This window comes from Stigmatopora argus, chromosome 5 (genome assembly GCF_051989625.1).
Source record: "Stigmatopora argus isolate UIUO_Sarg chromosome 5, RoL_Sarg_1.0, whole genome shotgun sequence".
Lineage (NCBI taxonomy): Eukaryota > Metazoa > Chordata > Actinopteri > Syngnathiformes > Syngnathidae > Stigmatopora > Stigmatopora argus.
This window is the reverse complement of record NC_135391.1, coordinates 67,123-91,041: the sequence shown is the minus strand read 5'-3', so window position 1 is coordinate 91,041 and position 23,919 is coordinate 67,123. Positions and strand designations below refer to the sequence as shown.

The 23,919-nt window shown below is 56.6% G+C and overlaps 6 protein-coding genes and 1 non-coding gene across 9 annotated transcripts; 5 read left to right on the top strand and 2 right to left on the bottom strand.

The window, feature by feature from the left end:
- Positions 1–3: 3 nt before the first annotated feature.
- mak16 (MAK16 homolog (S. cerevisiae)) lies at positions 4–2,427 on the bottom strand. The gene is made up of 9 exons (XM_077600048.1): positions 2,220–2,427; positions 1,906–1,955; positions 1,721–1,830; positions 1,586–1,650; positions 1,089–1,240; positions 878–1,007; positions 674–799; positions 534–599; positions 4–470 (listed from the first exon to the last, which is right to left on the bottom strand). The coding sequence occupies exons 1-9, from the start codon at positions 2,232–2,234 to the stop codon at positions 222–224; spliced, it is 963 nt and encodes a 320-aa protein (XP_077456174.1). The 5' UTR covers positions 2,235–2,427; the 3' UTR covers positions 4–221.
- Positions 2,228–6,376, top strand: LOC144074016 (protein eva-1 homolog C-like). Of its 3 annotated transcripts, XM_077600058.1 has the most exons (6): positions 2,228–4,740; positions 5,212–5,247; positions 5,318–5,368; positions 5,791–5,932; positions 6,040–6,194; positions 6,284–6,376. In XM_077600058.1, the coding sequence occupies exons 1-6, from the start codon at positions 4,716–4,718 to the stop codon at positions 6,301–6,303; spliced, it is 429 nt and encodes a 142-aa protein (XP_077456184.1). In that variant the 5' UTR covers positions 2,228–4,715; the 3' UTR covers positions 6,304–6,376. The 3 variants fall into 3 exon arrangements, with proteins under 3 accessions (XP_077456184.1, XP_077456183.1, XP_077456185.1); XM_077600057.1 differs by having other exon boundaries at positions 2,228–5,247; XM_077600059.1 differs by lacking the exons at positions 5,212–5,247; positions 5,318–5,368 and having other exon boundaries at positions 2,234–4,740.
- Positions 2,854–2,956, bottom strand: LOC144075055 (small nucleolar RNA U13). Its single transcript, XR_013300464.1, has one exon. It is a non-coding gene; the product is annotated as a small nucleolar RNA U13 (small nucleolar RNA).
- A 585-nt stretch (positions 6,377–6,961) lies between the features above and the next one.
- On the top strand, positions 6,962–8,410 carry LOC144074615 (RING finger protein 223). The gene is made up of 3 exons (XM_077601134.1): positions 6,962–7,135; positions 7,433–7,889; positions 7,956–8,410. Exons 2-3 carry the CDS (start codon positions 7,492–7,494, stop codon positions 8,218–8,220), a joined length of 663 nt encoding a protein of 220 aa, XP_077457260.1. The 5' UTR covers positions 6,962–7,135; positions 7,433–7,491; the 3' UTR covers positions 8,221–8,410.
- Positions 8,411–9,085: 675 nt separating this feature from the next.
- LOC144074822 (uncharacterized) lies at positions 9,086–10,240 on the top strand. Its single transcript, XM_077601437.1, has 2 exons — positions 9,086–9,939; positions 10,034–10,240. Exons 1-2 carry the CDS (start codon positions 9,750–9,752, stop codon positions 10,171–10,173), a joined length of 330 nt encoding a protein of 109 aa, XP_077457563.1. The 5' UTR covers positions 9,086–9,749; the 3' UTR covers positions 10,174–10,240.
- A 3,581-nt stretch (positions 10,241–13,821) lies between these two features.
- Positions 13,822–14,752, top strand: ier3 (immediate early response 3). Its single transcript, XM_077600890.1, has one exon. The coding sequence runs from the start codon at positions 13,931–13,933 to the stop codon at positions 14,414–14,416; it is 486 nt and encodes a 161-aa protein (XP_077457016.1). The 5' UTR covers positions 13,822–13,930; the 3' UTR covers positions 14,417–14,752.
- A 2,314-nt stretch (positions 14,753–17,066) lies between these two features.
- ddr2l (discoidin domain receptor family, member 2, like) lies at positions 17,067–23,653 on the top strand. The gene is made up of 16 exons (XM_077600451.1): positions 17,067–18,521; positions 18,601–18,703; positions 18,812–18,887; positions 18,984–19,133; positions 19,322–19,466; positions 19,537–19,642; positions 19,950–20,139; positions 20,380–20,626; positions 20,689–20,897; positions 21,081–21,192; positions 21,261–21,377; positions 21,822–22,206; positions 22,345–22,542; positions 22,623–22,857; positions 23,026–23,175; positions 23,261–23,653. The coding sequence occupies exons 1-16, from the start codon at positions 18,461–18,463 to the stop codon at positions 23,393–23,395; spliced, it is 2,619 nt and encodes an 872-aa protein (XP_077456577.1). The 5' UTR covers positions 17,067–18,460; the 3' UTR covers positions 23,396–23,653.
- The last annotated feature ends 266 nt before the right edge of the window (positions 23,654–23,919 follow it).

The window sequence follows — 23,919 nt, the reverse complement described above, 5'->3', positions numbered from 1 at the left end:
GAGCCTTTTTCCCAACATTTTTATTGACTACATTTTCACCCATGTAGGGTGAAAGAGGAAAAGCAATGAACTTGTTCAATTTTGTACATTTAAACATGAAGTTGACCAAAAAAATACATTAACCCGACACGTCTCATTCAGGACGCCGGCCACGATGTCAAAGTTCAGCCCATCTTTTCACTGGAGACTGTCCCATTCAAACAATCCGAAGTCGGGCCGGCCTACGCCAGCTGGGTCTCGGTGGCCGGAGGCTCCATTTCCCGCCTGTGCTCAGTCTCCCGCTCGTACTCGATCTCCACGTACGCTCGCTTCCTGCGCGTCGCCGAGCCGCCGGCCGCCGGAGACTTCCCTTTCCCGCGAAGCGCCTTCCTCTTTTTGCCGGATTTCTCCTCGTGGCCATCGCCGTCGGTGGACACGTCGCTCCCCTCCCCGGACTCCTCGTCGCTGCTCGCCCTCAAGTGGTTCATTTCCTGAAAGGCAGCGGTCGGTCAGCGTTTACGAGGCGAGCGCCGACGAGCGAGTCGCGTTCGCACCTCAAAGTCGCTCAGGTCGCTCTCCTCCACTTCGTCGGCGGCGACAAACTCCCTCTTGCCGACGTCCTGAAAGAAAAGCGGCGGTGAGCCGGGAGAGAGGGCCCGCCGGTGTCCTCTGGCTCTGGCTCTATGTGGCTCACCGGGTGGTCCCGCTCCACCTCTCGCTCCGTCTCACTCTCGCTCTCCTCCTCGGCCTCGCTCTCTTCGTCCTGCTGACGCAGGGCTTTGTCGAAGGCCACGATGGGGAAGTTGTAGATGTCGCCGTACTGGAGCGGGAGCAAAAGATGGCGTCGTTAGAAGACGGCGCCACGTAGACGGACGGCGCCACGTGGCCGTCGACTCACCGTCCCCTGCTTGAGTCTCTCCAGCAGCTCCTTCTCGATGGCGTTGTCCAACTGAGCCGCCACCAGCGCCTTTTCCTCTCTGCGCTTCTCTCGGCGCTCCACCTTACGACTCAAGGGCACCAGCTTGCGCCTGACGGGGCAAAAAGGTCCATTTTGGCGCTCGGGACGGGGCCCGGGGGCCTCCCGGGCCGGGGGCCGGCGGGCCACTTACTGCCTCTTGAGGACCAGTTTGCGCATGCGGATCAGGTACTGCGTGATCTTGGTGAAGCGCTGCTTGCATTTGTGAACGATGAAACGGGGCCAGTACAGGAGGTTCTCGCCGATCTGCTCCAGCGCCGTCTCGTAGTTTTTGCTCAGCTTCACCTGCGCAAAGGCATTCAAAAGGGGCTTTAAATGCAACTTGACCCGCCTTCAATCTGGGGACGGCATGGTCAGAGGACTCCTCGCGCCGTCGGCGCCACTCGCGCCGCGTGGAAACTTTGAACGGCCACTTGAAATGGGAACATTTGAATATGCTGGCGAGACCATCTACGGAGTGCCACTTCTTACGGCTAACGGCCGGCCCAAATACATCAACAAAAGCCTCATATGGACTTGTCGCCCCGCAGACCACGATGGGGTATTTGGTGGCCGTTGCCAAGAAAGTCCGGCCACAGAACAAGTAGTCGGTCACCGTCTTAGAAGACGCCGTTCCTAGACGCCACTCACCTTTTCCCACAATCTGGCGGGGAAGGCCGCTCGCTCAATCACCTTCATGTAGAGGAAGCATTGACCTGGGGGGACACGAAGTGGACCATTTGGACGGGGTTCAGGCGCCGTCCGCGGACGCAACGACGTACGTACCTTTCTCCTCCCGGATGGTGGCGTACTGACTGTTGGCCAACGGGCAAGACGAGCGGTTGCACAGGCCCGTGATGTTGAACTCGTTGCGACAGAACTTTTGACTCTTGGTCCTGAAGGGGACGGCCCGTCCGGTTAGCATCATTTTTTGGGGGGGAAAAGCCGAGTAGGTTGATGAAAACACTCACTTGACTTTGAAGGAGCAGAACTGCGTGTTGCCCACAATGTCCCAAATCACCTGCGTGGACGGACGGGATACATGAGACGCTCGCTTACGCGACATTAAACTCGACTCCAACAAAAAGGCCACCGGCGACGACAACAACAAATGAACGACAACCATGGCGGCTCATTATATGGGAGAGTATTGTTTTACGGAGCAGTTGATAAAAATGATGACAGACTGGCAGTCGGCCCTCCGGGACTGGAGTTAGGCACCCCCGCTTATAAAAGGTTAAAAACCACCAAGTACAAAACACGTCGGCGTTTCGCGTTCACTCACGTCGTCGTGCTGCATTCTGCTTCTTTGTTGGCCCCGACGCTCAAAGTTTCACTCTTCTTCTCGAACAACGTGGGAAATAAGAGCAGCGAGACCGAAGGGACTCGAAACGGACGGATTTGTGCTCACTCGAAGCACATGGACGACGAGAGGGGAGCCACCATTTCTGTCTGGAAGGACCCAAACATCGCGAGAGTTGATGCAGCGCCCAACCGGATATCGTAGATATCACATGCACAAAGCTAGATGCCAGCCGTTCGCGTCGTCACTCTTCCAAAATCATAGCATAGCTTTGCTCTTCAATTTCCTTAGCATCGCGTATTTTGCTCTTCAATTGCTTTGTCAGTCATTTTATTGCGTGGTTAAGAATAATGACAACATTTTCCCAATGTGCATCGGCGCCACGTAAACACGTTCATTCAACCCGTTTGGAAGAATTTGGCAAACGAAGCGTATGTTGCAGGAGAAAATGAGTCAGTTCCCCGGACGTGCGCCAGCCAAAGAAGTCTGACGCAAGATGGCCGCCGGTTACTCGCGTCAGCGACGTGTGTGTTGGTGTGACGTTCACGAGCGATTCGATTTATTTTGCAGGGAGCCGCAGGAATTTCTTCACCATGTAAATAATGGATCGATTCATGATCAGACGGTTTAAGGTACAAAGCGTAACAAGGATGTGGACTGCACCTTTTCACGGAAGAGCCGTGAAGAGACCGTTCATCATTTGAATGAACCGAAAGGATCAGCGGGATGAAGGCGCGCTTGTACTTCATATGAAACGGAGCCCAACTTTTCAATCAGGGTGCATTGGACATTCGACGTGGCATTTCAGCTACCGAGACGTCCGAACGTTGCTATATAAACACGAGCAAACGTGCTGCGTGGGGCGAGCACGCAGCGACGATTTTTCTGGTCAAGGAGGGGGCAAAATAGTCAACTTGAATAGGCGGCCGGCGCGGTGCATTGTGGGCAGCACGGAAACGACCGAAGACACTCGATCACAGCTGCCTGCCGGCTTCGCGAGGCTACCAAATAAGCTGCTTCTTGTCATGCACAAAAGTCATTGGGGAATGTGTGCATCTTCGCCTTGATCATTTAGATGTACAGACGCTCCCCTACTTACGAACATTCAACTTACGAACAACGGTACATACGAACATGTCTGCAAATTGCGTTTAAGTCCAAAAATGTTCGCAAGTCCAATTTTGTATTTCGCGTCTTTTTCGGAGTAGTACTTCTTTCCGCCGCTAATACCGACGCCTGGCGCTGTGAGAGCTCAGCTCACCCAGCATCTACCTTCTTCGTTGCAATGCGGAAGTGCGTGAATGTATCTCCAGTGTGCAAAGAACCTTTTTCATTTATATCATTAAATATCTCATGCATCCAATATTGAATATGGTTGGTAAAAAGCTAAAGGCTTCTATTGAGGGAGTTGCAAGGAAGAGGCAAGCCATTTCATTTGAAACGAGTGGCAATAATAACGAAGCTTGATGCGCGTCAGAAAGTGGTGAGCGTTGCACATTCAGTACCATTTATAAACAGAAAGATCGAGCAGCAGGACCCAAATATTGAACGTTGCACAAAGTTTGCAAATCAATTGAATGATGCCATACAGTGCTACTGCATCATTTATGATGAAAAAAAGAAGAAAACTGTGCAATCGTCATTAGGTCGCTTCTTTTGGCCAGTTTCTAATACATAAATCTATCTCTCTCTCTACAGTACTGTACATATTCTCCATTTTATTAAATGTTTTTTTTTTCAGTACAAACCAATGCGTGTTACTTATACAAGCCTTAAACATACAAATGCACTTATATAAACCTTCAATATACTTATATAGGCCTTAAACATAAATTATAATACAAAATATAGCACTAAATCAACTTACAAACAAATTCAACTTATGAACAATCGCTCGGAACCAATTGCGTTCGTAAGTTGAGGAGTGTCTGTATATTATATCGATTCAAAGGGCCATTTGAGCGTCAGTGTTTGCCAGTGTCTGATCTTAGTAGCGAGCAAGCGGGGGCGGGCGGGTCGCATTTCTGGGCCTTTGGTGCCTTGGCAAGTTCAGGGCACGTTATAGGACGACAACACCCCCCTCCACGTGAAAGGCTCGTGCCGTCCCTTGTCTCATCTTTGGCCAGATGTGCCGTGCCATTCATCTGGTATTTGACGTGGACACGGGCAGCGAGCCACAGATTGACGATGGCTTTGTACTCCACCGAGGCGCAGCTGGTTTCTTCCCCGCCGAAGCTTTGAAGACGGCCTCGGAGGTTGAAAGAAAGAAAAAAAAAGGTTTTACGGAGCGAAGTTGCAGTTTTCGACACGTCGGTCACATCTGCCGGATGAGGCCCACTCGGCGCCGTTAGCCCGCGGCTAGTCCGCGTGCCTGGGACGAGCGGCGGCACGCCCGTCGCGGATGCTTAAATAGCCGCCGCCACCACGGCGACCCCTCCACTGAATGCCGACGCCGCGTGAAAGACGGCGGGCGCCATCATGCTGGGGATGCTGGCCTTAGCCCGTGAGTATTCGACGTTGAATTGACGCTCGGCACGGCGTTGCAACTCAACCACGGCTCTATGCTTTTGAAATGCGGTAGCGGCGGAATGATGTCGTCGTTTTCGTAACGGAACCCACATCGATTGTTTGAATCCGTTTTTTCTTCTTCTAAATACTTCGAAAGGACTCGTGTGAATGTTTGCTCCTTGCAATCGTGTGTTTCATGCGTTTGTATAGAAACAGGGCTGTCCAAAGTATTCCGCCAAGGGCCGCAGCGGGCGCAGCTTTTGGTTCCAGCGGATCCGGCGTGGACGGACACGTCAATCCGGACGCCGATCGAATGAGCGCAGTGGCGGAAATCTCTTGTGAATGAAAAGCCGCACCCGCCACGCGGCCTTGGTAGACGGCTTTGGACAGCCGTGTCAAAAGAAAAAGTCAAAAGTCCAATTTGAAAAGTGACAAATGGCATTTTCCCGCTTATTATACCCCGCAGTGTTTTCTGCTCTTTGCTTTCTCACACCCACAACTGGTAAGTGACTTGAAAAAACAACAAGTAGTTTGAGGAGGAGGAGGAGAAGATGACGATGAGTCTGTTACAGAGGGTGAAGTGGTCTACGCCTGCCACAATGACACGGCTGTCATGTCATGTGGTGAGAAAATACCTTCTTGTCTCCAAGTGTGCTCACTTTGAACAGATGGCTTGTTTTCCCAGTGTTTTGTCTCTCGGTTTGTTTTCTATTTGTTTTGTCTCTGTGTGTGTGCGTGTGTCTCCAGGTGAGCTCACTTTGAGAGGGTGGCTTGTTTTTCAGGTGTTTTGTCTCTCTGTGCGTGTTGACGGGTTTCTGCACTTTTTGCCTCGCGGGTGTTCACGGGTCAACGTGGTTCATTTCATCTTGTCTTCGTATTTTGCGGATATCCTCCTGAACATTTTGGCTCCCGTCTTTGTTTTTCCATCTGCACGCTTTGCACTTTTGCCACATTTCTCCACGTGCTCATTTGCGCTCGTATTTGTACACGTTTCCGTCGGCGTGTCGACTAATAACCTGGCTTTTGCGGGGGGGGGGCGGCGCAGGGTCCGGCTTCAAGATCCGCTTGGAGCACATTCTGTACAAAGTGGGCGTGGGCACCCGCTGCGGGGAGGGCAAGCGTCACCCCGACGACGGCGAGGGCATCTTCTGCTCCTTCCCGTGGGCCGAGATGGTGGTGGAAGACCTGTGAGAAAAGCTCCCTCCCTCCCGCCATGCGGCTAAGTGGCGACGGGACGCCGTCTGATGCCTAAGTGGTCCCGTCTTTTGCATGTCCGTGCGTGTCCCAACCGGAGCTGCGGGAATCGGCGCTCCTGCGAGGTTCCCGTCACCCGGCCGGTGTTTGGCGATTACCCTTGCAAGGAGAACACGCGCTACCTACAGGTGGCCTACAGCTGTCCGGCCCAAGCGCCGCCGCCGTCACCACCACTGCCACCTGCCAGAGCCGACGGTACGCAGCGGACGGACGCAAATCCGCACTGAAATGGTGGAGGGCGCCACAATAGACACTAACTCTTTGACCATTGGCCTGGTTTGCAGGCGAGGACGCCGCCACCTGAAGCGCCCGCTTGCCGCAGGACCAACCCGTCGTTGCATCGCGTACCCAAAATGAAATAAACATCTCTTTGTGGCTTTCTGCGTTTGTGCTATTTCACACCTCGGCGTTATCGGAGCTCTTTTATCGGAACCTACGTGCTCGGAACGCCCGGAGCCAACGGTGGGCCGGAGAGCCCCTCCTGACGTACAAAGCCTTCAATCACGGGGCGCCGGGAGCGGGTCGCGGCCGGCCGGAGAATGCCGACGATGCGGCCGCCGGCCACGTGAGCCTGCGGGGCATCTAAAGTGATACGTACGCAGCTAATTTGAATCGGGGCATCAGATCGTGTCATCGCACGTTCAAAATGGCAATAAACAAACATATTGGGAGAATAGTATAACTCCATTCATTTTCTCAAGCGCTCTGTTGGCATTTTGTCGACACGGTTCCGCGTGGCGACCAAGCGCTTTGCTCCTGGGATAAGCACTTGGCAAAATGAACGAACGATGGGCGCTTGAGAAAAGGAACGCCGTGCTTCTTTTCTATGGTTCCCAACGAGCAAAAGAGAAATATGACGAGAGGAATCACGCGAGAGAGAAGGCCTCAGAAAAAAGTAGAGAGAGAGAGACCTTGCAATCAGTCTAATTGGATGCAGCCTGAATGCCTAATTGCTGTGCTTTTGCACCTTTCAACAACGGGAGGCCACGCGCAACTCACTCGGCGACAGCGTCATTGCCAGCGCTTTCTGTTCGGCGGCCTCGTCGTCCGACGGGCGAGTTTCGCCACGGCCGCTCTTTGACCTAGGCCGCCCGTCGACCCAAGGGTCATTTCTGCGCCGGGAGACCGTCCCAAAGGTACGTTTGAACCGCCGACCCGTTCTTTGGCTCTTTTGTTCGGATGGAATTTGGAGAAATAGTTGGACACGAGCTCCAATGACTTTGCTCTAAAAGCTAGAATTGGTTTGGTTTGGCTGTTACTCTGACAGACTGGAATGAAGCCAAAGACTATGGGATGAGTCATTGGATTTGTTTTTTTAATGTGTAAACCTGCCATTTGAATGGAGATGGTGTCGCCTTTTTCGAGTCACCCTTTGATGGGCGCAAGCCATTTAGCACGTCGCCTTTTACTAGCGTCCGCTGCGTTATTTCCAGGTGCTCAAGCCAAAGATTTGGTGGCGCGGCTCCAAAACGCGTATCGGCGCTGGTCCACCATGGCAGGGGAGCCTTCTCCGGCCCCGACCCCGACCCCAACTCCGACTCCGGCCCCGACCCCGACCCCAACTCCGACCCCGGCCCCGACCACGGCCCCGACCCCCCCCGACTTGGAGTGCCGGGTGTGCTACAGCCGCTTCAACAACGTCTTCCAGTGCCCAAAGATGCTGGAGTGCAAGCACACCTTCTGCCTGGAGTGCCTGGCCCGCATCAACGTCAAGTCGGCGCGGCCGGCCGCCATCCGCTGCCCGCTGTGCCGCCACCCCACGCCGCTGCCGGCCCCGGACCTGAGCCGGCTGGCCACCGACGCCCGGGTGCTGGCCTCCCTGCCGGCCGCCATGCGACGCGCTCACAGCGTCCGCTTCTACCGCGGCGAGGGAAAGTTGCACATTCAAAGGTGGGTGGCTCGGCGCTTCGTCCCTCCGGCTTTCTTTTCTCACGGACCCGCTCGTCTCCGCTCAAGGGTAAGCCGGGGTCAGGCGGAGCCCGGGGAAACTCAGCTGGACATCAGTCTTCCCGAAGTGCCGATCCAGCGCGCCGGTGGGGCGGGGGCCGCCGCCGCCGCTGGGAGTGGGCTCGGGCACGCGAGCGAGAGCGAGAGCGGCCTCGGGCTCGGGCGGGCCGGCCGCTCCGTATGTCGGGCTCTGCTCCTGGTGGTGGTGCTCCTCATGAGCGCCGTGCTCGCCGGGATCATCTTTCTCCTGACCTTTGACTTGAAAAACTTGTAACTATCTATCTAGCTCGCTAGCTAGTGAGCAGGCCGGCCCGACCGAGTCGCTTGTCGTTGCTCAGTCGCCACCTCCGCTGACCCCAACGAGCCTCGGTGGCGTCCGGGACGCCCGTCCGTCCTCCGAAACGGCCGATGGTTTAGAAGGAAATATTTAATATATTTAGTTGTTTCGTCACTAACTCTTTTAGAATTTTGTCCCCCCCCCCCCAAAAAAAATCTCAACTGTCCCGTTATATTTTTTACTTGTTGTCAAACATGAATAAATGTCTTTGGAATGATTCTTTGCTTCATGACTGTCTGAAATGTTGACTTTCATCCAGCAGATGGTGCTATAAAAGTGCCGTGGCAGCGGCTTCTTTTCTTTTCTTTTCTTTTCATTTCCCTTCGACTGAAAGGGCCCTTCCATGAGGGTGCCTAAGGGAAACGTCCAGGGGAGGAATTCCAACTCGTGGCAATTGCCAAGGTCGTTTTATCCTTTTGAAGAAACCCAAAGATTCAAAACTACACGCACACTCTCTCTCTCTCACACACACACACGCACACAAAAACAAACACGCACAAAAACAAACACGCACAAAAACACAAGACACACAAAAACACACACACACACACACACACAAAAACACACACACACACAAAAACACACACACACACACACACACACACAACAAACACACACTTGGGAAGTGATTGCCCGAAGGAATCGACATTCACGGAGATGCGTGGCCTAAATGAGTTTACCGATGATCGCCATGGAGACAAGTGGCGGGACACACTGGCGTGCAAACACGCCCACCCCGAGCGCACGTTGCATCTTTGAGCATGTTTGCTTGCATGCTGGCTTGGCACGTGATCCATGGGACTTCAAAAGAAAGGCCAGAGCTCCGAGGTGTGTGCCTTTGCTCCTTTTCAAAGACAAAATGTCGCTCTAGATGTTCTTCCACCGACTTCCTGCTTCTCAATCCGAATCCCCTTCTTTGCGGATGCCGTCGAACTCCCAAATGGCGACGTGCTCGTGGACCGACGACCACCGACGTCAAATCTATTTGACCGGCGAAAAACCTCCCACGTTTGCATTTCGAAATAAATCGAGCGTCCCTCCCTCGGTACCGGTGGAACGGAATGTGACCTTCTCCCCCCAAAACACCTGGCTTCTAGTGTGGATAAGTGTCTGGGCCACCTAACCTAAGATAACCTACCCCAAACCGACAGCTGGCCGGACGGAGTGTCACCGAAGCCGAAGCTGAACCCCAACACTAACCCTAACCCCTGGCCAACTTTGCGGGAGACATTTGCATGTCGGCCGACAAACTATTTTTGCCTTTGCGTGTAATGCGTCTCTGCAACGTGTCTGTCAAAAGGGTAAGGGCGAGCCCAAACAAGAAAAGAAGGCAACTCGCCCCGAAGGGCTCGGCGGGGCTACCGCTCGCCTAAAAATAACGCCGACAACAACAACGGAGCCGGCGGCTGGACCGCGCCCCGCCGCGTATTTAAACAGCCGGCGAGGAGGCCGCGAGGAAAGGCGCCATGACTCCCTGCACCTGCGGCGCGGTGTTTCCGGCCCGCTGCCGCCGTCGTCGACGCCGGCAGCGGGTCTTGTACCCGCCGTCCCGTCGCCGCCGGCCCCCGAGGGAGGACCCCGATCGGGCCCTACGCTGGCTCCGCCTCCTGGGAGCGCTGCTCTTGGCGCAGATCTTCAACGAGGACTCCGGCTCAGGTGAGGGAACGTTTGGGCCGCCGAGGAGGACGGAGTGCCGTCCGGCCGGGCCCGGGGAAGCCTCCGGCCTCGGCGCCATCCTTGTTTCTGGCAGGCGAGGCGACCGGCGAGCACAGCCAGAGCGGGGCCCGGCACGAGGGCCACTTGACCCCGTGGGGACCGCGGGCGCCCCGGGCGCCGCGCACGGCGGCCGTGGCTCCGGAGGCCCCATGGGAGCGTCCGTCCGTCGGCTGACCCCGTCGTGGGAGCGTCCGTCGGCCGCCCGCTTCCCCTTCCCAAACATTTCCGCTATGGTAGCGCATGTACATTAAAGGACGATTGTATTGGAAGGCGTGACTCCCGACCAGGCGACTTCGGGAGGTGGTGGCTACGGACTGGCCCTCGGCAGTGTCGTCGGGGAGCTGGATTTCCCAAAAGGTGCAGAGGCCGAAGTCCCAAAAACGACAAAGAGGGCCACTTTCAAAGTAAAGAGGATTTGCCGGGCCACCTTCATCCTTTGGTGATGCAAAAAATAACAAGGCTCTCTCTCATTGCTGGACTGGACATTGCCGACAACCCCATCAGCGGAATCATGGCTCACATGTAAAATGCCACATACACTGGTGATCTTTTTAGGTGGCCTTTGGCACGGCCATTTTCCACGCACGCTTCCTGTATTTCCTAGACACACAGCCATGGTACAGCCTACTATCTCTCGCCCACCATTTTGTCCCAAAGCCACTTGATATTTTTGTCTCGGTCACTGAATGAATTGCACAAACTTGCAGCGCTTCACGTGCCAAAAATGTGGGTTTTGTTTGTGCCACTGTTATGAAAGCAAGGCTATTTATAGCGGAATTCTGGTGCACCACGTCCGTGGAAAGATGAAAGCCCGTCCAACCAGACTGCCTGCCCGCCCGCCATTTTTATTTCTCCTATCTCAGGCGCCTGTCGGTGGAATTTCCTGCAGGGCGTGTCCATTAACTTTTGAAAAGGGCTTTTCTTTGGCTTGTGGGAGTTTCTTCCACAAAAGGTGGCTTTGACTGGCTTGCCCGGTGTTCACCTTCAACTTTTGGCACGCTTGGACTCCCGCGAAACAACGGGGCGCCGGACGCCAACGGCCGCGAGTCGGGCCTTTGGAAGAAGGCCGCCGCCGCGCCCCCACGCGTCGTTGGCGTGGAAAGAAACGTCGGCACGATGTGATGTGGGCTGCCAATGAGCTGGCGGTGGGTGGCGCATTGTGGGAGTGGGAGCGGGAGCGAATGGATGCGCGCTGTTTAGCGTCCAGTGAGCCCAAGAGGCCAAGGGAGGGAAGTTGGCTTCCCAGGGGAGGGGGGGGCCATCCCATCTCCCCTCCGATTGGCCCGTCAGAAACGCTTGACTTCTGTGTGGTAATGCCCGCTCTTCTATGCCATTGACTCAAAGAGTTGTTGTTCTCGTCGCGTGTGCCTACGCCGGGGCTCGGCAACCGGCGGCTCCGGAGCCGCGTGCGGCTCTGAGTGGCTTGGGAAAATAAATGACTTCAAACAAGTTAGCCGTTGTTGGCTTTAAGTTGTTATTTCATTTTCTCCTCCTCTGTGTGTGTGTCTGTTGGCTTTTTACCATTGTTTGACCCTCCTGGCTTGCCCTTCCCTCTCGTTTCCAGCTGCATGTCATTGACAATGATTTCCACTGTAATCTATTTAAAGCTCACGGATTGTTTTTTTAATTTGTGGGAACGCCTGATTTTCACTACCTCGTTTCCACGTTTCCTCGTTCCTTGTTTCCAAGTCGCCTCGTGTTTTCTCCGTCATGTTTGAGTTTACTATTTGACGCCAAGTCTTATGTTCTTTTCTTTGCCTCCACTTGAAGTTATTCAAGTTCGCTTTGAGCGCCGGTTCCCTCCCTCGTCCACTCCCCGCTTCTCCGCACTCGGGTGCGCTCCACGTTGCCAAGCGACGACGTCGCCAAAGACGCGACATAAGTATTTCCTCCAAGTGTATTTTATTTGTGTTAGTAGCAGCTCTTTCATATTTTTGTTGTAAACTGGAAGATTATTGTGATCTTGACGTATTAGAATAAATCTATTTGATTGTTTTCCGTCGCTCAAAATAAAGGTCACACGTACTGGCGAAAGCCGGCCCACCCGCCAGAACGTCGTCCATTTGTGGCGATTTTCAACCCCGACGAGTCTCTCTCTCTGCTTTTGCTGAGGCCTTGTCAAATAGTCAACTCAATTCCAGAGCTCTTGCTCGGAAAGCATAGCTTGACCGGCTCCCGCTCCCGTGGGCGTCAATTTCGGGCCCTCCTCCCGGCCCCCCCGACATTGGACGGGTAGGCACGTAGGCCCCTTCGGTCGCCGCTCAAAAGGCCCTTTGAGCGGAGCCGCTGGATGACCCACATTGGCCGGGCCACCGGGAACAAAAACAAAGCCACCGTCGGTCGGTCGGTCGGTCTTCTCGGGGGCGCTCCGCCGGTTACATCACGAGCGGAACAAACCGGCCGGTGTGTCACGCTCGCGGGAAAAGGCAGGCCGTCAGGCCCACTCACCCTAAGCGCCCCCTTCCCCCCCAAACCCGAGGCAGACGAGCGCGGCGAAGCACTCCGAGGCGTCATCCTTTTGCCTGCCCCGGGCCGCTTCCAGTCAGAGTGGAAAAGAACCCACACACACGGAAGGTCAAGTCAACACAAAACAAGCTTTGTTTTTGGAAAGGCCAAATTTCCCCAGCGCTCAGCAATAAGCCCAGCCGTCCCCCGCCGCAGCCGTCCCTCACCGAAAGCCGCCACCCGCTGCCGCAGCAGCCTTGAAGGTGCCCCATTTGCTGGATTTCCGGGCCGAAAGGAAGAATTCTGGGAAGCCAAAGTGCCGCCCTTCTCTCTTTTTCACCGGCCCGTCGGAGCCTGACGTTCTGACGTCATGGGCAAAATGCCATTTTGACCTCCAGCGTCGACACCAGCAGCGCAGCGACCGCACGCACGCAACGTCGGTCGCGCTCTCCGGTGCGATGACTAGACACTGGGAAGTCGGCGTTCGGCCCACTTCCTGTCACGGGACACCTTGTTCCACCACCTTTGTGGATGTGTCAGGGTCACACGCGCCTCTGTCCTCAAAGTTCCTCTGACGAAACAGAAAATGCACAAACAGAAAAATGGAAGCAAGTGAATTTGCCACCAAATTGGGTGGTCACCTTCCTCGACGAGATCCAATTTCAGCTTCCGACAGAATGAAGGTTGGATAGCAATCGGCAAAATGCAGATGCTTCATCCGCCCTAAACATACTTGGCATTTCTCGTCTTTTAGTCACGGGGTCGGCTCGTCCGGGCGATACCCAAGGTGAAATTGACTAACGACGACGGTATGTTGTCGGCGCATTCCCGGCGTGTCCGCTCACGATCGTCATTTTTCACGGGGTTGAGGTCCAAAAGAGCCGCGGCGGCCCCGGGACGGATGCACGTCCATCCCCGCCCGCGGGTGAAAACATAGCAGAAAGTCACTTCTACGGACGGATACTCGGTCGTGGCCAAAGTAGTAAATCTAAGGCGGAAGAATGGAGCCCATCTGGTGAGCCCCTCTTTTGGAATGTGTTCCCACTGCTCCTTCTGTTGAGGATCATCGGATGGAGACGAGTGGAAAGAGTTTCCTTATTTGCGAAAGCCCGGCTCAAAACACGGGGCAGCTCATTGAGGGGGGAATGTCCCACACTTTCTCTTTTGGGGGGTTGCTCAAACTCGATGGTAAAATGGGAGTATTTCCGTTGAAGCCAACACACACGCGCGCGCGCACGCGCGCACACACACACACACACACACACACACACACACACACGTCCGCCGTTGAGTAAGAACGTGTTGTCCGATGTGATGTGGCCTCTTAGTGGTGGGCGTGTCTCACCGATGACGAAAGTACAAAAGGGCCGTTTGGCCTCACGTCCTCACATTACAATTTTTTGCCTCTCTCGTTCAGAGCGCCGCACGACAAAAAAAAGCCAAGCCAAGACAAGAAAAGGCAAGTAAAGACAAGAAAAGACAAGACATGTATTCGACGAGCTGCTCCGCGACACTCGTCTGCCACGGACGCGAAGGAGAAGGCTTTTGCCGGCGCGACACGCAGCCGGAAGTGTTTACGTTCGAGCCCATTCCGCCGGTGGCGGCCCGACCCAAGAAGCGCTGCGCCCGCGTCATGTACCCGGCCAAGGTGCGCATGCACCTCCCGCCTCCGGAGAAGAGCGCGGCCAAGCGTTGCTTGTTCCTCCTGCTCCTGGTACTCCTGTGGCAGATCTACACGGAGGAGCCGTGCTGCGCCGAGCCGACGAGGCCGACGACGCCGAGGCCGACGGGAAGTATCGAGACGCCGACGGGGATCGCCGAGCGGGTCGTCGTCGGCCAGGCCCACGCCGCTCCGGTGGTGACAGACGCAGACGCAGAGGTAGACGTGGCCGAGTCCCCTTCGTCAACGGCTGCGGGCAACAGCTACGTGGTGGCTTTGCTCGTCTACCACCGCCTGGGGGCCGACAGCTAAATTTGGGAGCCGACCTCGAAAGCGAAGCGAGGCGAGGCGAAGCGAAAACGAAGCGAGGCGATGACTAGGCGGCGACATGGCGGTCTCATGCCTCCCAAAGCCCCGGCAAGAAGCTCCGTTCCGCCGGTAGCCAGCCAGTGACCAGCCCGTAGCTCGCTCGCTCGCTCGCTCGCTTGGTCCCCCCCGGACGTACCCCAACTGTGAACTCTTAGATCAAACTTGAATTCCTCATCGACTGCTGCACTTCAAAACTGACTTTTGTCCTGTCTTATTTATGGATTACGTGTTATTTGCTATTTATTGAACAAAGTTTTTATTAAAAGAAATGGAAGTGAATGACGTGTCTCTGGCCTTTTATGTTTAGAGTGTGTATATATATATATTTTTTACCATTCACTACCGTTGGGCTGTTTTTCCCCTTTATGAGCTTTGCTGGCCAAACCAGAAACGTTCATTTTAAGTCTTTTTTCCCCCTTGTTTTAACTTGAAGGCATTTCCATCGCGAGGCACACCTAGAAAAAGACCAACATCACTTGACACATAAACTCTCAACTGGACTTTTCCACTTCGCGTGAAAGACTTTGAACAAACATTGAGAATATCATCCATAGATTGCGTTTAATCGGCAATTTATGATAGGAAAGGTTTGAAAATGTTTACAGCTAGACTGAAGCAATGGCCTTTTGGGAGGAAATGCCACCAATTGAAATCACGTCTCGACTTGTCCGTGAATCATTCCATTTTTTGAAGACCACGCAACATCCCGTAGCGCATTTGTGTGAGCGAGTCAACCCGATGACCTCGGGCTGACTCATCTGTCCTTGAGGGAAGCGGCTCCAAATACAGCTTGTGTGCTAAATGAAGGAGCGCCTGGTGCCAAATGCCCCCAGCTTCCAAAAAGAACCGTCTTCTACAACAGCACATTCACTGGTGTTTTTGTCGTCACTTTGTTTTTGGAAGCAAACCTTGGAGTTTTTTCCCCAAGCTAAATGTTTTCCTTTGGACCGGAAATGATGTTCGTGTGGCGGTGGAGGCCGCAGGGGCAACAGGGGTGACCTCAAAACAGAGTGGGACCAAAAATATTTGCTGAACGCTAAGAATTCGAAAAGAGGAATGTGGCAGTTTGCCGCCACGAAGGCCAATTGGACCGGCGGCCCCGGCGGTGGCCCCGCAATGGAACCGCTTGCGTTCGGGGTCCCGGGACCCACGGCGGCTCTTTGGCGCAAAGCCTCTCGCCGTGGCGCTCGCGGCCACCGACGTCCCAAAACCATGCGTTGCGTCAAGGTCAGCGAAGAAGTCAAGGTCAAGGCAAGAGACGCTCCCGACCGCAATGGTCGGCCACGCGCTTGCCATTGCCCAAAGTTTGGCTGGCGACGACATCTGCCGTCGGAAATGGAGACGGGCGTTCCAGATCACCCGCTTAGGAATCGTTTTGCCCATGATAAGTGTTTGAATGGCAAACGATCTGGCGCTATCATTAGACCAGTGGTTCTCAACCTTGTTGGAGCTACCAAACCCCACCAGTTTCATATTGGCGTTCACCGAACCCTACATTAGTGTCAAATAAAATGTTTTTTTTTCCAGATTCAAGATACACTGATTGGCCAGAGGCTCCGCCGAACTCCCGAGAACCGACTCGCCGAACCCCTAGGGTTCGATCCAATCCAGGTTAAGAACCATGGCATTAGAGCTAATGTCACTATAGACAGGCATCCACTGTATGTCTCTTTGTCGCTCAGCAACTTGCACCAAATCCTGGGCATTCCAGCACCCTGACTCATTGCCGCGATGGATCGTGGGAGTGGCCAAAAGACAAGAGCCAGAAAGAGGGGGGGGGGGGGGGAAGAAGCTGGAAGTTCCCCGCCCGCCAAATACAGTGGAACCAGTGGCGTCAGCGAGAAGAAATCAAAACACTCCTGAAAGCGACAAAAACCGGTTGTCAGAACAGAAAAGCAAAACAGGAACGTCACGCTTCCCAATCCCCGGTGGAAACTAAAAGCCGTTTCAAACATTGAGCCTATTTTAACATGAGGTCAAAGGAAAGTCACGGTTCCGAATCCCCGGTGGAAAGTAAAACCCGTTGAAATCCTCGAGCCTTTTTAACAGGCAAACGTGTCTCGTGCAACGAGCCGAGCTGCCGACCTGCCCGTGTGGTGTGGCCAGACGAAAAGAAGCGTAAGCCGACAAGCGTGGCACGGTCTCGAGTCCACGGAAAGGGGCAAAGAGGCATCAAGAGAACACCAGGAAGGGGGGCCAAACTCCGCTTTACGCCAAGCTGACGTGGTCGCCGTAAGGCAAGCAAGCCATCGGAGTCCACCGCCATTCATGGATGGCAACGAGTGAACTTCTCTTCTCAGTAGCGAGACAGGTCCAATTTGCGGTGACTCTCTTACGCCACCTAGCTAGTAAAATGTCATTTTACATCAATGATTAGGTTTAAAAAATATCCAACGAAATTATTCCCAAACCATCGTATCGATCATCTGCTTTTGGGTGTAAAAAGGGAGTAACATTGAACAAAGTCTTTCACCACATTAGATTGGACGTATAGGTCGCGTGAATCGCGACGTTAGGGCATCTTCACGTATCTTTTTCCGCCGCAGGCGGAAGTGACGCCAGGGTGTTGTTTCTCTCTCTCTCTCTCTCTCTCTCTCTCTCTCTCTCTCTCGCTCTCTCTTTCTCTCTCTCAATCTCTTTCTCTCTTTCTCTCGCTCTCTCTCTCGCCTGCTCTAACCATCTCGTCTAACTATCTGTCTGTCCTCCATGACACTTTGGAAGTGAACTTTGGCGAGCATTCCAAAAAGACTTTCCTCAAAGTCTGTCCAAGTTTGTTCGGCTGGCGGTCGCGAAGGCCGACGCCACGTACGACAACGCGCCGCGCTGGGCAAGCGCGCCCCCGCACATCGAGGAGCGCGGGCGGAGGCGGTCGGTCGGTCGGACGGACGGACGAACAGACGAACAGACGAACGAACGAACGGACGAACGGACGAACGGACGAACGGGTCGACAGGTAAAAAGAACAGAAAGCAAAAACCGGGCACACCCAAGCGTAAAGAAGAAGACGTCCAAAGCCGAGGTGAGAACAAACATCGTCGAGCATCGAGGACGCTCCTCAGCACGCACGGATTGGGTTTATGAGAGAAAGTTGACGTGCGCGAGCACCAAAATACTTGTTTGGGAGCTGAAAATGACGACGTCGTCAACTAACTCGGCGCTCCTCTCAATCTTTCTTTCTTTTTGTTTTCTTTGCTTTGCTTTGGCCTCGGCCTCGAAGCGCCGCCCGCCCGCCTGTTGTTGTCGTCGTCGTCGTCAAGAGCGAAAAGCCAGCGCGGCGGCGGCTACTCGATCGACCGTCGACGGTGACTAAAGACCAATCCTTTTCTAACGGGCAGGGCCGGCGCTGCCAAGCAATCGTTCGTCGACGGGGGTGCTTCACCCCCCAGGTGATCGTTCGCCGACGGGGGTCTTTCACCCCCTAGGTGATCGTTCGCTTAGGGCTGCCGGATGGCGCAAATCCCAGGTGTTCTCACCGTCAATGCCAGCAAGTTAGCGCCATCGCCATCGCGTTGCCATCGACAATGGCATCCATCCGCTTGACTTTTCTTGTCATAGGCAGGAAGCCATTTGTAGCCAAAATAGCAAAGAAAGGACTTGACCCACCTATGAAGACACCTTTTGAAAATTGCCAAGCCCCATTTGCGCTCTCCGTGTCTGTGAAATCAAGTCCTTGAATGTCAGCCTCATTGACAACAATAGACGTCCAACGCACCTCCGCTCGGCGCTAACCTTCCGTCGGCAAAGCGTTGGGAAATTCCCGCCGCCGCCGTTGCCGCTTTCGCCTGCCGCTCGCCGTCTCTTCCTTCCTTTTTGCCAGGGACACCATTTTCATTTTGAAATTTCAGGAGCGCATCCCGCCCGAGGAGGCCGGCGTCGCACCCCCCGAGGAAAAGGCCAACCACGGTGGTCGGAATGGAGAGCCCGCTCGCCCTTTTCCAGAATGTTCCTCGTCCCCCGTTGGCAGAGATGTAGTGTGTGTGGCCCATCATGCTCTTCTTCCTGCCGCTCATCCTTCACGCCTCAGCGGCCGTCGCGCAAGTCGACCCAGGTAGCCCGGCTGAAATGGGGCCGTATTGGTGGTTGCTCTTTGGGACCCGGAGAAAAAAGATGGCCCTTCTCTTTGCCAGCACACTGTCGCTATGCCCTCGGGATGGAGGACGGGCGGATCCGGGATGGCGACATCAGCGCTTCCAGCCAATGGCACCAGACCACGGGACCGCAGTACGCCAGGTGGCTACCGTGCGGAGGATCCGCCGCCGCCATCGCCTTCGACTTTAACCTGGTTTCCGCCGCCGGTGTGGCCTTCCACTTTAACCTGGCTCCCGCCGCCGGCCCCAGGTTGAACCGCGACGACGGCGACGGCGCCTGGTGTCCCGAAGGCCAGCCGAAAGCGTCCCAAGCGCAGTTCCTGCAGGTCTCCGACCCGTCCCACGCGGGCTGACTTCGCCCGCCGACGCGCGGATCGTCGCTACAGGTGGAACGCCGGCAAATTGTAAAACCTCGCACGCAGGTGGATTTGCGCGCGCTGATCTTCCTGACGGTGGTGGCCACTCAAGGACGCTACGCTCGCAACGGGATTGAATTTGCACGAGCGTACAGCCTCAACTACAGCAGGGACGGAGTCGTCTGGAGGTCCTGGAGGAACCGTTTGGGAAGCGCGGTGCGTCTTGCTGCTTTTTCCCGAGTGTGTGTGTGTGTGTGTGTGTCATAGGTCCAGTGTGGGCGCGTGCATGTATGCTACCTATCTAGCCATCTGTGTGTGTGTGCTCGCTCTTTTGCTGGCGTGGCCGTCCACGAGAGCACGGGCCTAAAGAGGAAATGTGTGTGTGTGCGTGCGTGCGGGCGCAGGTGATGGAAGGCAACAAGAACGCGTACGCGCCGGTCATCAACGACCTCCACCCTCCGGTGGTGACGCGCTGGGTGCGCTTGATTCCTCTGACCGAGCTGTCCACCGTTTGCATGCGGGTGGAACTCTACGGCTGTCCCTGGGAAGGTAGGCCGCTGCCGCTGGGTGGGTGGGCCTCCGCCGGGCGTGACCTTTGCCTTTCTGCCCCCCCCCCCAGACGGCCTGATCTGGTACAGCGCCCCCGAGGGCCAGCTCATGGCGCAGCCCGGCTTCCCCACCGCCATCCTCAACGACTCCACCTATGATGGCGCCCTCCAGAAGAGGCGGGTCAAATGACCTCCTTCTCGCTCGCATGACACCGCCGTGAACAAAGTGGGCGGGGGCACGGCGCACGAGACGAGCGGAAAGAAAAGATGGCCAATGAACCCGTTTCAGCTCAACGGGGCTAACCCGCTTGGCGCCGAGCCGCTAATACGCTAACCTTCCTAAAGTGCCCGTGGCCCAAACTCCGGCCGCGTCCGTCTCGCTAACACTAACATGCTAACCAGGCACGCTCTCCCGCCTCCCGTCGAGCCGCCGACTTTCGCTCGTGGACGCCTCGCCCGTGACCCGCCGCCGTCCCCCCCGCAGGAAGCTGTCGGGCGGTTTGGGGCAGCTGACGGACGGCGTGGTGGGGCTGGACGACTTCCTCTTGACGCGCCAGTACCCCGCCTGGCCCGGTTACGACTACCTGGGCTGGAAGAACGTCTCGTCGGGGGCCGACCAAAGCGTGGAGATGGACTTTGTCTTTGACCGACAGAGGAACTTCACCTCCATGAAGGTTCGTTTCAAATTCCTCTTCACTGGCCGACGGTGGCGTGCCGTAAGCAAGTCGCTGGCCTCACCTCCATCCACCGGTCGGTCCCCCATTTGCTCCCGACGTTTTCATCGACGAGTGTTTTGTTGTTGGAAAAAGGCCCCCTTCCACATGGTCCACTCAAAGTACACGCTGTACAAGTCAAAGGGCCTTTCGCGCCACGTGCCCCCACCTCACCAACTAATCCCCCTCCCATCCTACCAGGTTCACAGCAACAACATGTTTTCCCGCGGCGTGAAGATCTTCTCGGCCGTGTCGTGCCGGTTCAAGGCCCGGCTCTCGTCCCCGTGGGAGGCGGAGCCCGTGGTCTTCCGCACGGTTCTAGACGACCGCAACCCGAGCGCTCGCTACGTGACCGTGCCACTGAAGCGCCGCTCCGCCGTGGCCATCCGGTGTCGCTTCGCCTTCGCCGACGCCTGGATGATGTTCAGCGAGGTCTCCTTCCAGTCGGGTGAGCCACATTTGGGGAGGAGGCGGGGACGCGGCGCTGACTCTTCGGCGTCCCCCACGCAGACGACGCCTCCACGTCGGCGACCCCGCCGCCCGTTGGCGACCCGGGCGCCCTTCCGTCGGCGGCCGGTACCACGCCCGTCTCGCCGAACCCCGCCGGCGGCGGGGACGCGCCCGTTCTGATCGGCTGTCTGGTCACCATCATCCTGCTGTTGGTCATCATCATCTTCCTCATCCTCTGGTGCCAGTATGTGTGCAAAGTTCTGCAGAAGGTGAGCTCGAAGAGGATGACGCTTCCGGTTGGGTCGCTCGGCTCGGAAAGCCGACACCGGGAGAGGCAAACGCCGGATCCCGCGACTTTCCCACGACCGAACATGGCTTTCGATATCCAATGACGGAGTCGCGTGTCGTCGCCGCCGTCGACGGCTCTAACGAGCACCCGACCGTCCCGGCAGGCTCCGCGTCGGATCCCGGGCGAGGAGGTGACGGCGCGCCTGTCGTCCTGCAGCGACACGGTGGTTCTGCAGACCCCCCCGGTCCCGCCCCGCGCCGGACACGCGCCCGGAGGTAAGGCAGCGGCCGCCGGCGGCGCCAACACTTGGGGGAATGGGGCTGACGGGACTCGGCCCTTTCAGGTCCGGCCCGCTCGGACCCTCACTACGAGCGCGTATTCCTGTTGGACCCGGAGTACCAGAACGCCGAAACGCTGCGGCAGCAGCTGCCCGAACTCTCGCAGAGCGCCGAAGCCTCGGGTAGGTCAGCCCGACGTCCGTCCGTCCGTCCGTCCGTCGGCCCTTGGCTTGAAAGCGAGCTTTGCGCGTCCCTCCCGCCGGATTTCCTTTTCCGCTCTTCTGCCGACCGTCGCCCTGGAACAAAACGAGCCGAGGCCTTGGCGAAAAAGGCCCGGAAGGAAGCCTTCTTTCACAGTGGCGAGCGCTCGCGAGGCTATCGAATGTCGGACTCTACCGTCAAAGTGGAACGTTCCGTATTTGGAAAGTATGCGGAATTCCACATGTAGCCTCCTTCTTTTCTTCTCCTCCTCTTCTTCTCTTCCGCCTTTTCCTCTCCAGTCTCCTAACGCCGACTCGCCGTTGCACGAGCTCCGCCTCTGGCGCCCCAAGGTGACCCAGTTTAACGCTAAGACGCGACGCCGGCGGCCGTGCCGGCCATCTATCATTGATGTTTTTGGGCGGCAGCGTGCGGCGGCGGCTACGCCGAGCCCGACGTGACGCAGTGCACGCCGCACCAGTGTTTCCATAGCAATGCGCCGCACTACGCCGAGACGGAAGTGGTGCGCCTCCAGGGCGTGACGGGCAGCAACATGTACGCCGTGCCCGCCCTCACCGTGGACTCGCTGACGCGCAAGGACATCTCGGCCGCCGAGTTCCCGCGCCAGAGGCTGATCTTCGGCGAAAAGCTGGGCGAGGGACAGTTTGGCGAGGTGTACCTGTGCGAGGCCCGGGGGCTGGCTGCCTTCCTGGGCGAAGAGGGAGAAGGTGGCGGCGGTGGCGGTGGCGGTGGCGGTGGCGGCGCGTTGGTGGCCGTCAAGCAGCTGCGCCCCGACGCCACCGGTCAGGCCAGGTAGGTCGGATGGTCAAGGAATCACCCCAACTAAACTAAAAGCAGGCTTCGTCCGTCCTATCGTCGTTGGAGACGCGCCGGTCTCGAAAGGGGAAGTCTTCCTTCCCGCCCTGAAGTGCGCCTTTCCCGCACCCGCAGGACCGACTTCCTGAAGGAGATCAAGATCATGTCCCGGCTCAACCACGCCAACATCATCCGACTGCTGTGCGTGTGCGTCACCTCCGACCCCCTCTGCATGGTGACGGAGTACATGGAGAACGGAGACCTCAATATGTTCCTGTCTCAGCGCGAGATGGAGAGCACGCTCACGCACGCCAACAACATCCCCTCCGTCAGGTGAGCACTTTTTACTTTGGGACGAGGGTCGGTTGGAAGAAAGCGCAACGTGAGTGTGTGTGTGTGTTCGTGTGTGGCAGCCTGGCGGACCTGCTGCACATGTCGGCGCAGATCTCATCGGGGATGAGATACCTGGCCTCCTTGAACTTTGTGCACCGGGACCTGGCCACCAGAAACTGCCTGCTGGACCGCCGCCTCACCATCAAGATCGCCGACTTTGGGATGAGCCGCAACCTCTACAGCGGCGACTACTACCGCATCCGAGGCCGCGCTGTGCTTCCCATACGTTGGATGGCCTGGGAGAGCATCCTGCTGGTGAGCGAGCGGGCGATGGTCCGGCCTCCCGGCGGTCCGGCCTCCCGGCGGTCCGGCCTCCCGGCGGTCCGGCCTCCCGGCGGTCCGGCCTCCCGGCGGTCCGGCCTCCCGGCGGTCCGGCCTTCCGGCACGCGTGACCTTCCGTGAGAGCTTCTTTCCCAAACCCAGGGCAAGTTCACCACCTCCAGCGACGTGTGGGCCTTCGGGGTGACCTTGTGGGAGATCTTCACGCTTTGCAAAGAGCAACCCTACAGCCTGCTGACGGACCAACAGGTCATAGCCAACACTGGAGAGTTCTTCAGGAACCAGGGCAGACAGGTCAGCAACGGCCACGTCCGTCCGTCCGTCCGTCCGCCCGTCCGCGTTTAAAACCGCGTGGACTCACGGCGGCCCTGACCTCTAGGTGTTCCTGTACGCTCCCCCGCTCTGTCCTCCCTCCCTCTTTGAGCTGATGATGCGTTGCTGGAGGCGGGACATCCCAGACAGGCCCTCCTTCGACGGGCTCCACCGGGCTCTCGGGCCCCACGTCCAATCGTGAGCCGGACGGACGGACCGACCGAGTCCGGAAGCGGGGGGGACCTCCGCCCCTCGCCGGCCGGGTCGCGCCCGCGTGGCGAGGCCGAGAACGTGAACGGACGACGAGAGCTATCCGCGCCATTTCGCGTCGCGTTGCGTCGTGTCGAGGGCCAGACTTTTTCTTTTTGTACGTGGAATATTTGTAATATATCGCTCCGGGCCGGCTTTGTAATCCGCCGTCTTGGATCTCTTGAGAGAGAAATAAATAAACGTAAGCGAACCCCGGGAGCGCCTCTCATTTCTTGAAATCCTGGCATCTGCTGAGCTTTTCTACTTTTCTTTGCAGCCCTTTTCGGGATAATAGCGCAAGTCTCTTGGTTTCCGGCTCGCTGCAGAGTCCATGAAAAAGTCTGGACTTTGATTGAACTTTAGAAGCCGGGTGCCCCAGAAACCCGCTTTTGCCACGCCGTCCAAGCTGGGACGAGAGGAGGAACAGGCAGGTGGCTGCCGTCGGCCGAGCGCCGGTCGCCATCTTTCCCCGCCGGG